At 30.9% G+C, this 15029-nt stretch overlaps 2 protein-coding genes across 2 annotated transcripts in view; one reads left to right on the forward strand and one right to left on the reverse strand.

Moving 5' to 3' along the window:
• LOC118186775 (uncharacterized) overlaps positions 1-15029 on the reverse strand; it is an 85812-nt gene that overhangs the window by 58212 nt on the left and 12571 nt on the right. The window lies entirely within an intron of this gene.
• The window catches only part of LOC118180259 (zinc finger CCHC-type and RNA-binding motif-containing protein 1-like), a 37398-nt gene that overhangs the window by 13365 nt on the left and 9004 nt on the right, over positions 1-15029 (forward strand). The window contains exons 3-4 of the mRNA XM_085811743.1: positions 5752-5849; positions 13486-13573. Coding sequence (XP_085667869.1) covers positions 5752-5849; positions 13486-13573 — 186 coding nt within the window. The remainder of the gene's footprint in view (positions 1-5751; positions 5850-13485; positions 13574-15029) is intronic.

Below are 15029 nucleotides of genomic sequence, written 5' to 3' on the forward strand. Positions count from 1 at the left end.
AACAGACTGTGTTTAGAAGTTTCATAGGTACTTACGTATTATCGCAGCCAGGTTGGCGCGATTTGTAAGTTTGAGTAAAAAAGTATGAATAGAAAGAAAATGTACATTTATTAATTACAGATAATTTTTAATACAGTTTTTTATATTATTTTGTTTTAAAATATAAAATAGCAATTAAACCCTTCCGGTTTCGAATTTGAATAAGTTGCAGAATTATTTTTTCGGTGGAAATCTTTTGGCTATTGCTTTTAGCACTGATTGAAAACCATCTTCGCAATTAACAGCTTGAGCTTGGCGCCATATAAATTCGATAAGGTATGAGTCAAGATGATGACGGACTGTTCCTCTCTGTTTTTTGTTGCGCCATTTGGCTGAGCCCCACATGCCCTCTACATGTTGTGTGTGAATGCCCGTGTTGGGATCCACAAAGTTTTATTTGTGATTAACAGTTCCATGCAGAAATCCAGCATTTTCGAACTCACTTGTATTGTATCCTTTCCAGCAATCCGAATAAATGATGCTTCCTTCCTTGATATTTTCACAAATTTTTTCCATGAGGGTAATGGCGCTTCTGTTAGGTACAGTAACCAAAAAAGTCTCTTTTCTTGGCAAATTCCGCCGAAAACCCATTGCTGTGGTAGTACACGCCGAGTGTTATTTTTTCTTTTTACAAATAAATTCTTTTTACAAAACTACGTATAACACGTAGAGTTGCCGTAAGTAGGGTCGCCAAACTTGGCGATTTATGCGAATTTTGGCCTGGTTGCGTTAATACATAAGTACCGTTTCACATAATATAGTATGTATAGTATTTAATTTATCATATAATCCCTATTTAAAAATTCAAATTTATATTTTTGTTTTCTTTTGATATGTCGATGATAATCAAGTTACTTGATAAATATCAATAGTTTGGCTATCTTTTCAAAAATGTCACCAAAATCACTAATTTGCCCCTGATAAATGATTTTCATTGAAGTATTTTTTATTTAAAATATTTGTCAAGATTTTCAAAATCGTAGTAATTTTTACTTTTTAGGGAAAAATTCCTCGAGTAGTTTCTTGTCTGATATTTAAGGATGAATTTAAGTCTCTAAGAAACTGAAAATTATCATAAAACTAAAATACAAGTCAGATGTAGGTTCAGTTAATAAATGAAATCCATTAGTATTAAATTTAATTGTGATTGTATTCAACAAGACAAAAGTTAAAGGCTGATTGTCATATTTTTGGTCTCATTTGAATCTCAATAAAGTTTTATAGTGTCTTTTGAGAAAGAATTCACTTAAAACTTATCAATCTGGAAGTTTTCTTGAGATATTCATATTAACCCATTAACCGCCAAAACTACAAGGAATGTTTCTTTTCTCATGGAAATAATAACAAATATTAAATTAAGCATTTATAACATAAATTTACGTTGAAAATAAAAAAAAAAAAAAATGCTCTTACCTTTGGAAAAAGCGAGTGTTGCGTTCGTGCAACGTCAGCGGAATAAGACTATGGATGTTTAGTGAGTAGGATTGTACTCGTGTGATGTTTCTTTTGAGTGGAGCGCAGGATTACTTTTTAGCTGTATAACGTTTTATAAATCTAAAAATTACTTTACTTGTAATTAATTTAATATTAAAATACTTGTAATTAATTTAATATTAAAATATACATTGTATTTCTTTTACAAATACAGGTTATTTCATTTGAAAGATTCAAGCATGAAAAGCTTGATTACAAGCATGATGTAAAGCTACATTACATACTTTGCATCTATAAACAGTCTGGCTATGGTACTCTTTACAAGTCTTTTGTTATCAACGGACTTTACAATAAAATGTCTCCCATCACCATGCAATGGTTTTTTGAATGCTGAATTTACTAGGTCTTCCTGTTGCTGATCTATTTCTGGCTAATTCTATACTCTCAATAGGAGTTTGCAAAAGGAATAATGCATTCTCGCGTCTGAAATCTAAAAGAGTATATTTCCAGTAGTAAAAAGTGGTGATATTTAGTAAGTTTAGATACAGTCTCATCTCATATAATTTATCAGTATTGTCAAATGCAAATTCTGCTTCATATTCCTGTACTGCAAACGTGATATCGATTCTCGTACAACAGGGACAGAAATGTCCTTATCAAAAGACAAATACATTTTTTCTTGAGGTAAAGAATGATATCCTGTAAGCAATAATATTCTAATAAATCTTCTCATAAGCTTCAGATGCAATAAATTCTGTTTTTTTTTTTTTTTTTTTTTAAGTGAATATATTTGTGTGTTTAACGAGAAGAGAGTAAATGTCTAAACCAAAAAGAAAATCGAAAATCTGTGCACTAGTTTTACCTTGTGTTTTGTCTTTTATAATTTCTCTTCCATCTCTTTCTTCATGTTCTTGAGACATAACTAACAGTTCCTTTTTTATCCACTTCAAGATTTCAGTCTTCTGCTTTTTAAACTTTTTAGTATGACTATAACTGCTTTTAGAAGGCTGAAACATACTTCTTACGTGAATTTCAACTTCCTCAGCAGTATCATTTGGTAAAATATCATTATCATTATTTAAAACATTGAGATTGCCATTCCTTTCTTCTTCGTCACTGGCCTCTGCGATTTCTGGGGGGAAGAACAACAATATCAGTTTCATTCTGGTCATTATTAACATTATCATCATCTGTTACTTCATCAAAAAATCTTTGAAGGGCTTCTTCTAATGTAAGATACCTCATTCTAGGCATTTTTAAACAACCAGAACATCAAAAGGAATGAGTGAAAAAGGAGATTGACTACCCATTTCCTGCTGACGTTGCGTCAATGCAACACCTGTTTTCCCTTCCTTCCCAACACAAATATAAACATCTGACTGAGGTAATGTTCTGAGAAACGGTGACTTTGACTAAAAATAGATCACTCATAAAGAAGGCGATTCTTTCGTTAAATATTTTCAGCAAAAATACCCGGTCGAAAATTTTGCTTAAAGTATGTGATTAATTATTATCAACAAAATTATTGTTGAAGGCAAATATTTTTCACAGAAATAATCTTCATAATATTCCCTACACAACATAATCTGCTGGTATAAAATATCTTAGGTAGTTATATTTATATACGCATTTATTTTGACCGTTGCGTCAACGCAACACCAGCGGCTAATGGGTTAAGGAAAAAAGACCAGATTCCATTCTTATGGGGGTGGGCTTTTGATTGAAATTGGGATAATTGTCTCATACATCACTTGAATTAAGTAACGGAATCGTTTTTCCTTTTTAATTTTATTAATTTGTTTAAAGTTTTCATATAAATAACATTATTTTGAAAATAGTCATCATTTAAGAACCAAGAAACTTATGTCTCCTTTTTCTATGTATTGTTCCCAACTTGAAAATTGGTATGTAACAAGGTCTATCAAAAAGTTTAAAGATGAGTAGGCCTGTCTTAGATATTAGTGGCATATTTAATATCCAAAGAAGTCTCCCTCCAAAGTTCGATGACAATCCCAGCAACTTAGCCAATTCTTCAAGCATCACTGGAAATCATTTTCTCATAGCAAAATGGTTTCTGAAGTTTTCTTCACATTCTGAAACTGTAGCTTTTCAGCTTCATTTTCAGTTTTGGAAACAAGACCCAAGTTTCATCAGCTTTAATAATATCTGAAAGAAATCTGGATAAATTAGAATTAGTGTATTTAAGTCCAAGCAACTGGCTAGTCATTGCTGTTTTTGGCCACCACTTAGAAGTAAGGGCTGAAAATTTGATGCAGTGTGTCTTATCATCAAATATTTTGTTAAAATGTTATGATAGCTTTCATGACTAATCTCTAACGGGATGCGTATTTCATCATGGTCTTTGCAAATAATTTGATGGACTTTCTGAGTTATTTCTGGTATTGAACTGGTCGACCAGATAATTCATTGTCATCAATCTAAGTTCGTCCTGCTTTAAAACAGAAAAACTATTAATGAAATAACTCATAGCTTCTTTCATAAATGTTATCTTCATTCTGTAGCAGTTTTCCCTAATATATTATGTGTAAGTATATTAATATATTTTGTGGGGCAGCTTGGGTACACATAATACATAGAAAATGCTTGATTTCACAACACTACCCATCATATTTGGGAAACAATACCACAAGTGGCTTGTGGAGGAATCATCTCCTATAAGCGTTGGATATTCAATCTGAAAACCTTTTGACTTGGTGTTGTATTTGCTTTTGTTTGTAGTGGGACTGAATAAATTCGTTTGACCTCTTATTCCTTGGTAAGAACGAAACTGCTTTTGTATTTGACTTAAATTTATCGGTTGGCAGGAATATTTTGTATTTTCAGGGGTTAATTTAATAAATTTAAATTATCGCATTCTCTGAAAAATTCTTTAAGAAAATATGATTTGAAGAAGCTACTTCATTTTTAAAAGGTGTAGTGTGTTTGAATATGTTGTGATATACACAATCATGTCATATTTTAAATCGTCAAATAGGGGGAAAATGTGGCCACTATTGAAGAAATAATTTAAACTGCTAGAAAACTCAAGATTATCATAAAACTAAAATGCAGTTCAAATGTGTGTTCAGTTTGTAAATAATTCCAGTAATATTAAATTTAGTTGTAAGCAGTGAAACAAAAACCTTTTGATGAGATATTTTAGGCTTGACATATGTCATTTATTTTTACATATTTATATAAATTAATTATATAGTGCCTTAACAATATGAGTATTTTGTCATAGAATACAAACAGGAAAATTTGTTTCGGTGCTGTTAATTTCCAGGCCTTTGTCTACAAGTTGATAACAAATGTAATTTTTTTAATATATAAATAAAAGTGCAATTAATGGTCTTGATGTAACTAATTCTACCAACATTTATTACTGTAAAATCAGTTAATAATTTTACAAACAAATCATAGTAGACAATGCTATATATTTTTTGATTTTTCGAGGTTTTTTTTTTTTTTTTTTTAAGTTATTTAATGAAAATATTTCTGTACTATAAAAAATGCATAGTTTTAATTTTAATTAGATGGAATTTTTAATTAAGGAAAAGCACAGAAGAACAGCCCTAAGTTTGCATCTCAGTTTTGATTAATAGCATCCTAAGGCATAGAATCTAGAGGCATAGTAATCCTCTTTATGTGCCATCAACTTCTAAAGAAGACATCTCTCAACAGATTTTAAATGTCTTCAGGCTGCAAAGACATTATTCTGTATTCAAACTGCAACTCAGTGGCATATCAACTGGTTCAACCGTCGTTAACTTTCATACTAACAAGGGGTATGTGTTATAACCAAGGGATATTATTACACTCTTAATAAAATGTTGTTAGATAGAAAAGATATGTACTTTTTGTTCAGATCTTTTATTTAAATGTAGATAATTTTAAAAATAGAGGTAAGTATTATCACTTAAAAAGTCATCAAATTTTCAGAATTCCCCAAACTCTGGCAACCATGTGCATAACAGTTCTTCAGGTATATATCCTTTGTAATTTGCAATCCAAAGATTCACTGAATCACCTTTTTCTTCTGTAAAAAGTGCCAGACTGCACCAAGATGGTTGTATTAATATGTAAGTATCAAGATTGAATTAAAATGGGAATGTTTAGAAATTTTCATGTTGTTACAATGCATAGACAGTTATTATTTATCAAATATTTTCATTTGCATATTCTAGATATTGTATAATAAATTGATTCTTTACATTTGCCTGGCTGGTTTGGTGATAATGTATTTTATTATTATATTTTATTTATTTATTTTGGTAGGAATTTGGCCATCTTAGTTATTTTTGTCCCCAAAATATGCTTGGTGACAGAGAACCTCAGAAAAAGAAGAAGAAAAGGAAATTCAGAGACAAAAATGAGTAAGTTTCATTGTTTTTATGTAATAAAATTATCATTTAAAAAATTTGGGCTTTTTAGAATTCTTAGTATTTTTTAATATGTGTGTAACATTTTAAGATTAAAAATAGAATAATATTGGTGAAAAGTGGTAATTTAACTGTCTGTTGATGTGTGTGTGTATATATATATATAGCATTCCTCTGCAGAATGCTGTTTTCAGAGTCCTAATTTTAAGTACTGATTCTTAATCGTTCTTTCATTATAAACTACTAGGAAAAATTAACTTGTATTCTGGGCTATATATCTAAAAATATGAGATTCTTATTTTTATTCTGACCTGCTCAGTTTTCATAGGAATTATTCAGTTCCTAAAATTACTATATCTCTTTAATCCTTCTGGATGGCATTCCATTCTCCTCTGTCACTATAAGACTGAGTATCGAGCTAAAATACTTTGTTATTGAAAGACTTTTTACAAGACCAGTAGTAAGTAGTGACTGCCTCTTTAATATCCACTCCTCCCATATTTTTGTCGTACTGTAACATACAGTTTGGTTTCTTAATACGTTCTCCCAATTTATGATTTTGTTTTCTACTAAAGCCACTGACATTATTGCTACTCAGATCTTCTAATCTGTATATAAACTAATATCTAATAATGTAAACTAATATCTAAGTACAGGGAATAAAACTGTATACTTAGCAATAAATATGGCTTTCATTTTGACATCTTAAAGCAAAAAGTAAATAAAATAAAATTAACTTTCACACAAAAGAAAAAGCATCCTACTTTATATATCCCCCCCCCCAAAAAAAAAGCATTAACTTGAGATACTCTTCTCTCAGAAAGCCACTCAAAAGAAACATGAACGCATGCATAAGGACCCAGTATGCAAATTTACAGTACTGAATCCCTCAGAATAAAATGAAACAGTCCAAGGTAAAATTTTAGTCATCATATTTCCATTTTTCTTAGTACCATGGACATAGCATCCCATCTGTTAGAATTAAAATTATTTGCATTTTGTTTCATGTTATTGTTACTTATACATTGCAGCTGTCTAGCTAGGCAGAAATCCTCTGAGACACAGATGCTTTTGGGAGATAGAGATAAGTATTTAAAATATGACTGCATTGGTCAAAAATATAATAATTGTTACAAAGCTTATGAGCTTATTTTTACTATGGCAACTTGTTACTATGTGATGAATCTAATTGTTGCCACAGTGGTCCCCTTGCATTCCAGAGGACGATTTAAGAAGCTTTGTATGATTGAACAATTTTTACATGTCTGCCAGACTTAGTGAAAGTTGGGAATGATAAACTTTGGAATAACAAATAACCTAACAAACAACTGTGAATAGAAGTGAACTTGAACTGAACTAGAAGTGAACTGACTCCAGATCAGAAGGTTGCGTGTTCAAATCACGTCCGGGTCACCAATTTGGGAGGTAGAGATAAGTATTCAAAATATGACTCCATTGGTATTTAAATATTTAGTTAGTTAGTTACCAGCTAAAAATATCTAAGTACAGGGAAGAAACTTATCACGCTGATACAAACTCAAAAGTCAAAAATATAATAATCATTGTTCCAAAGCTTATGAGCTTATCGTTACTATAGTAACTCGTAACGATGCTTATGAGCTTATCGTTACTCAGCAAAGCTTATGAGCTTATTGTTACTATGCGATGAATCTAATTGTTGCCACCTGTTACTCCTGCCATAGATGAACCAAATACTGCTATCGCATATATAACCAATGCTGGTGCTAGGCTTTTCGCCACCTGGTGCAGCCACTTTGATACCTAGAATCTGTTGCCCAGTTAACTCCCTAAATTTTACAGATTTTGTCATCCATTACAGCTGCAGCTGTTGCACATGCTATAGTGCCTGTTCTCTATATGACACACTGATTTGGAAAGGGTGAAGCACAGCTAAAACTCTCATTAGCTGCAGCAAAAAAGGGGGTAGAGAAATTAAATATACAGGATGGTTATAACTAAATTATCCTGTTTAGACATAAGTAGAGGCCATTCTAGTAACTTGTTTCATATATGTATACATGTGTGTGTAATAAAAGCTTACTGTAATAAGATGACTTGGTGAAAGAAATTTGCAATGGATTGGCGTTACAGAGGCTTTACTGCGTACAATACAATTAACCTTTTATACTGAATTACGTTTCAGGTCACATGACAGATGTTGGGTTCAGATTTCATTGATAAGTGTACATCTGAACTGCAGGGAGTTTAGTTGGAGAAATTGTTGCTCTGTTATTTTTTTAGAATGAAAACGGAAATTAAATGACTATTATTAATTTATTATTTGAAAGATAGATATTTTATATTTTACATATCCCCCTTCAAGAAGAAAATGGCTGGATGAGAGAAAAGCTTTTTTAGAGAGAAAGTGCTAAAGCATTAGAAAATTAAGAAATTTGAAAAATACAAATATTCAAATTTTGACCAAAATAATTACCGTATTTGACGACATATAAGATGCACTTTTTTCCTAAATTTGGTCTCAAAAAAAGTTACCTGCATCTTATACATGAAGGACACAGGTTCACTTTCAATACTGAATGCTATTTTTAGCCCGGATAAAGGTCTAGACATACATAACTTTTCCTACATCTGCCATAATTATTTTGCGCATGCATGAAATATCTGTCGCCAAAAAGCACCAAAGCTCAAAGCTGATGTCGAAGTTCGAACAGGTTTAATGGTCACATTACGTCTATGGAGCCTTTCCTTCTTTTCATAGACTTTCTTTGACTCAGCTGACACACGTGTCGGTATCGGTGCTACTCTGTATAAGCGTGTTGGTATCGGTGCTTAAAACTATTTGTTTAAAAAAAAATACCCTGGAAAATATAACTACAGAAAACAAGAGATTAAGCTAAACAATTCAGTATAAACTATGAGTGTTAAACTACGCCAAAGTGCATAGAAACAGAGCAGCAGCAAGGCATTTCGGTCCACCACCTACCGAAAAAATGGTACATACTTGGCGACTGCAGGAAGATCAACTGAAGACTGCTAAAAAACAAAAACATAACCTTCGATGCCCAGCTCCATCTTGGCCTGAACTTGAAAATGCCGTAAAAATGTGGGTGATAGATAAGAGGAAATCTGGGATAAGTGTTTCAACCAAAATGATAATCAATGAGGCCAAAGGATTTGCAAAAAACATGGGAATCAGAACTTTTCACGGTCTGAGGGCTGGTGCTACAGGTTCATGAAAAGGCAAGGCTTATCAATGCGCACAAAAATAACTATTGCACAGAAAATACCGCCGTTTTCGATATCCAAAAGAAAAACTTCCAATGGGTGTAATTGTTCATGTTCATCCAAAAGGCTGGATGGACGAAGCTGGAATGAAACTGTGGTTACAGAACGTATGTGCGAGGCGACCTGGTGGACTCTTAAGAAAACCCTCTCTTTTGGTTTTGGATCAGTTTAACGCCCATAGAACTGAAACCATAAAGAATAAAGCGAGAGAATTAAAAACCCAGGTAGCTGTCATTCCTGGTGGACTGACTAGCCGATTGCAGCCTTTAAGATGTATCGGTGGATAAGTTTTGGATCAGTTTAACGCCCATAGAACTGAAACCATAAAGAATAAAGCGAGAGAATTAAAAACCCAGGTAGCTGTCATTCCTGGTGGACTGACTAGCCAATTGCAGCCTTTAAGATGTATCGGTGAAAAAAGTGCGAGAACAATGGAACAGGTGGATAGGAGAGCCACATCACACTCTGATACCCTCAGGTAGAATAAAGCGGCCCTCTACTTCACAAGCGTGCGAGTGGGTAAAAAGATCTTGGGAGGACGTAAAGGCTGAAGTAATTGTTAAGTCCTTTAAGAAGTGCGAAATCAGTAATGCTCTTGGCGGAACAGAAGACGACGCATTATTCGAAGAAGGTGATATTAGCAATGATGGAAACAGTAGTGATGACGATATTCTCATTTTCGATGATGATGATAGTGAAAAGGATTTTTATGGTTTGAAAGTGATTAAAGTCTAATTTCATGATAGGCAACGTTTTCCTTCAATCTGTGTTTTTTGTTGTTTTTGCTTTATTTTGTATTATGTTTGATTGCTTGCCGTTCATTCATTTATTCATTATTAAAATTTACATATCATGTTCAAAATAGCTTGCCATTTGGTAATTTTTTTTAATAAAAATATGTTTGGTAATTTCATTCAATGATTGTTTATTTGGCTTTTATGAAATGTGAGAACTAAAACCACACTTTAAATTCGGACTATTGAAACTTTTTTTCCTTGTGTGTGGCCTTCTAAATAATGGTGTGTCTTATATGCCGTCAAATACGGTATTTACATAATTGCAAAATATAAACTTTGATAATATTTTAGAGTCCTATTAAAATTTTCAGTCCAAAATTCTGTGTGTTTTTAGAGTCTACATAATTAGATTTTTATCAGGAAAGGCTTTGCAAAGCTTTGAACACAATAACATAATAATAAAAATTATGCAGACACATTACTTACTTTGAATACACAACAAATATCAAAATTTTCAAAACTACTTTTCAATATTATAACTTGTATTTTAACATCATTAATTTTATAATAATAATATAAAATTATGGTTTTAATTGCTATTGTTACATTTCTAATTTTTTTATTTTACACAAAACTGAAGGACCACACATCTTTCTCTAATACAAACATTTCCATCTCTTGAGCAGATCCCCTTAAAACTGACTGATTTATATTATCAATGGTTAAGGGTTGCTTTGGCAATTGCTTATTAAAGGCATGTTCCTTGTTTAAAGGTCACTGGCCTTTTTGAACTGCAATATACATTCCATTTATATAAAAAATTAACTGAACTCCTTTATATATATAAAAAATAAAATAAAATAATTATATGAAAAAAATTATAATATGGGAGCCTTCAAAATTTACATTGCATGAGGAGGGTAAAAGAAACAAATAACAGAGGTATAAACAAAGCCTCTGTTTTGTTTCAGCACTCCCTCAACATATTCTATCTTAACATACAATTATTCTTTTTTTAAAAGTTACCCAGTGGGCCAGCTGTTCTGTTGATGGTGAAAAGGGAGTATTTTAATATTTATCATAAATACATTCAATTTTCTAAACATTACATATATTCTGCATTATATTAAAAACACAATTCTATATTCATTTTTCAAAATTAACTCATTCATTAAATAAATCAAAATTCTTAAAATTGAAATTTTTTAAAACAATAATCTCATTTCTAATTATTACTACAGTAATTTAATAACTTTCCCCAAATAAAATAATTACAAATATTTAAATTCGTTATTTAATTATGTACGACTCAAGTCCGACTACGCCATTATTATAATAAGATGACATGCTAAAAGAAAATTGCGACAGATTGCCGTTGGAGAGGCTTAACTGCGTAGTTAGAAAGATGACACTTGAAGAAAGACACTATGATAAATTCCACACATGATTTTATTCCTTAAATAATGCACATCATCACTATAGGTGCACTATAGTGATATTATCCCTTCAATTTTATATAGCTTACATTTCTTAAATAATGAAGAAAAATTTGAAAAGTCAACTCGGTGAAATGAAGCAGAAGAGAAGAGAGGGTGAACTGTGGTGCAATTACCTTTTATACCGAATTACATTTCAGATCACTTGACAGATTAATGTCCAGTGTTGGGTTCAGATTTCATCGATAAGTGTGCATCAGAACTGCAGGGGGTTTAGTTAGAAAAATTATTTCTCTGTTATTTTTAGAATGAAAACGGAAGTTAAAGGACTATTATTAATTTATTACTTGAAAGATAGATATTTTACATATATGTAATAAAAACAAATTTCAGAGAAATATTGATGCATAAACACTGCGACATTGAAAGGTAGATCCATATTGAAGAAGTCGGCAGCCATTGTTTAAATTCCATTTTTATTTAAATTGACATCTGGGGCCACAATACACTTGGCACTCTAATTGTGCCTATTTCATAGATAATAAGCAGCTAAGCATATGCGTAGCTACGGAGCCAACTTATTGATCATACAAATTTATGCTAAAATAATTGTTTCTTCAATAACGAGGTATTTTATTTAGTGCTAAAGTGAAATTAAGAATGGGGACTCTCCACATGTTTTATTATATGCTGGGAGGGGATCAAATGTGTATGCGTAAAGCACACACACACGCACGCAAAAAGAATTAAATAATAAAAAAGGAATTTTTTTTGTAAGTTGGTGGCTTTGAGGTCCGGATTTTAGATAATTCCGGGTATTGGACGTCCAAATCTTGGACTTTGTACTGTATTAATAAAACTGCTGCTTTGAACCTCTAACCAGCCCAAGTTATCTCTAAGAATTCACAAATTTTCCAAAACTGCTGTGAGAATAAATTATTTCTTGATTTTGTCAAAATGCCCCTGCTAGTTTATACAAGGATTTATGAATTTTTAATATATAGTCTTAATTTCGTGGACATATTTTAAGATGCTCATATACATTCTTACAGACATCACAAGAAATTTACTTGGATGTACTTATATGGCCTTACCAATCAGATGATTAATCCTAAATAAAATTAGCAATCTTTGCTTACTTAAAATGTGAATATCAGGCAGACATTTATTCTTTAGTATTTAGAAAACAGTGGCATTTCCTCACCAAAGCAACCACTGTTTGTGCTTCAGCAACACTTAAAATTAAGTTATAAAAACTATGAAGTCTTCAAAAATTTAAAACTGCAATATATGGGGGAAATAACATTTATTTAGCTTTGTGGAGGCCATAATTTGGCAACTGCTGATGTTATAGAATCAAATATTGATACTCTCTCATTTCCGACACGTATTTAATTGTCTATCATACCATCTAATGGAAGTTAGTTCCTAAGCCTATATATATATATATATATATATATATATATATATATAAAGCAATTAGAAAAAGAATCCTGGAACCTTGAAACAAATTATTTGCATGAAGATCTTTCCCCTAAAGTTCTTTAAATTACATATCCAAATACTTTGTCTCAATAAATAATTTCATTTGAGGGCCATTTTTCTGCTTTTCACTCAGCATGCAAAAGTTAGTGCTCTTGAATAAAGCATTCCTGCTTCTTTTTCTGTTAGTAAGTTAAATGTGGTTAACATTTTAGAGGGGGAACAATAATGGAAGGATACAAAGAATGAATAGTCATACAGAAACTACCGTTTATGTTTTACTCAATGAATAGTTAAAAATGGTCAACATTTTAAAGGGGAATCATGAAAGAACAATGTCATGCAATTTAAAATGAGCATAAAGATTATATTACTTGTATATTATAAAATATCACAAAAAATTGCTGTTTCATTGCCATTTAATATTAAATTATAAATATCAAACATTTTAGAGGAAGAAAAATGTTGAATTGATGATTCAGGGGGACAGTTTTGTAATGAAAGCAGACTTAAAATTAAACATGTTATGTGTTAAAAATCTAATGATAGGTTTGCCAGTTCTGCAAAAAATCTGATTTTAGCAACTGAGCAGGTGGCCACTTTAGTAAGGAAGTATTGAAATCTCTTTTTTTCTTTATTCACGTAGAAAATCCCTGTAAAATTCCTTATCTTTGATGTATGCATTATTTAATTGTATTATTTTTGTAGGGAAACTGATGAATATTCAGAAGAAGAAGAAGAAGAAATAGGAGAAGATCCTGCACTTGAAAGTTTGAGTGCTGCCATAAAATATCAGGTACAATTATGCACTTAACAAAAAAGTAAAAATTAATTATATCTGAATTATAAAAATAATGATCATTAAGTATATCTAATTTAATGTATTACATTTATTGCATTTGAAAATATATGTTTTCAAATTATGTGACAGTTTTTATACAGTCCCCAAGTACAATGAAATTTTAATTGGTAATGTCTTTAAATTTGCCTGCGGGCCGCTTGGATTTCATTTCATTAATTCACTCATGCAAAAAAAGTTTTGATATGCTTGTATGAAAGTTTAAATTATTTTACTAAAAATTGTCATTTCATAAAAATTGTTATAGTGTGAAAATCTAACTTACTTTATTCATTTCCTAAATTCTTTGTTAAATTTCAAACAGGCTTTTGAAAATTATCTTCATAAATTGTTATTCAAAGCGTCTTTAATATTTTCGTCACTGAAAAACACTGCTTTCACTCTTGCTGACCAGTGAATGTTGTGTAATTTTTTGGTGCTAGTGTGTCTTTTAGAATTTACCTTGATGTTCAAAAGGTAAAAAAATTTTATAGATTTTGTAGAAATAAAATTAATTTCATTAATTGCACTCTTTATTTTCTACTATATTTGTAATTTTCACTATTCAGAAGTTTGGGAAGCCTTGACCGCCTGTATTCAAATTGAATTGAAATAGCAAGAGCAGCAAATAGCAAGGATCATGACTGAATAGCAAAATATTCTGTTTTTATTTTTTTAACTATCAAAATGAACTGCTTCTTAAAATGACATAAACAATAGAATCAAAACTCAAAGTTACATGAACAACTACTTGTTTCCATTCAATATAAAAGAAATATAAATATCAGTGCTAACAAAAATATTAAAATGAATTTTACAAGATAATTAAACATCTGAAAAAATATAAAATACTTGAAATTAAAAATAATTATTACTTGTGCAATAAATGAGCCACTACAAATGCAAAAAATGGTTGTAATCTTGTCATATGAGCAAGCATCTATAGAAAAGAAATTTCTTTGTTAATAAATGTAATGAAAATTGCCAAATTAAAAGATTCATACAGTTCTCTGGAATTATTCTTAATATTGAGTGTAGATTCTGTTGAATGATATTTCTGCGGAAACTCTCACTGATTGCATAGCTGAATGCTGTAAGTACTAAAGAAATAAGATTAGCAACTTATTCTATAGGTTCTAAATACACACAATTTTTTAGAACGACAGTTTTTTTTAAAATTTAACTTAAATTTCAGAGATGTAGAGATAAATTCTTGAAGAAGAAATTGATGAAGCAAAAATAAATTCTGTTTCAAAGGTTCAAGATGTTAACATGTTAAAAGATGACACAAAGGGTAGTAGGAACATTGGTTTATTAATTATAGCAAATAAACTGAGTAAAGTAGTAAAGAAAAGGAAATAAATATAAATAATCTAAAATATGTAAAAATTTTAAGATTGAAAAAATATATTAG

This window comes from Stegodyphus dumicola, chromosome 2 (genome assembly GCF_044657685.1).
Source record: "Stegodyphus dumicola isolate Sdum_Otavi_A_Nest chromosome 2, ASM4465768v1".
Lineage (NCBI taxonomy): Eukaryota > Metazoa > Arthropoda > Arachnida > Araneae > Eresidae > Stegodyphus > Stegodyphus dumicola.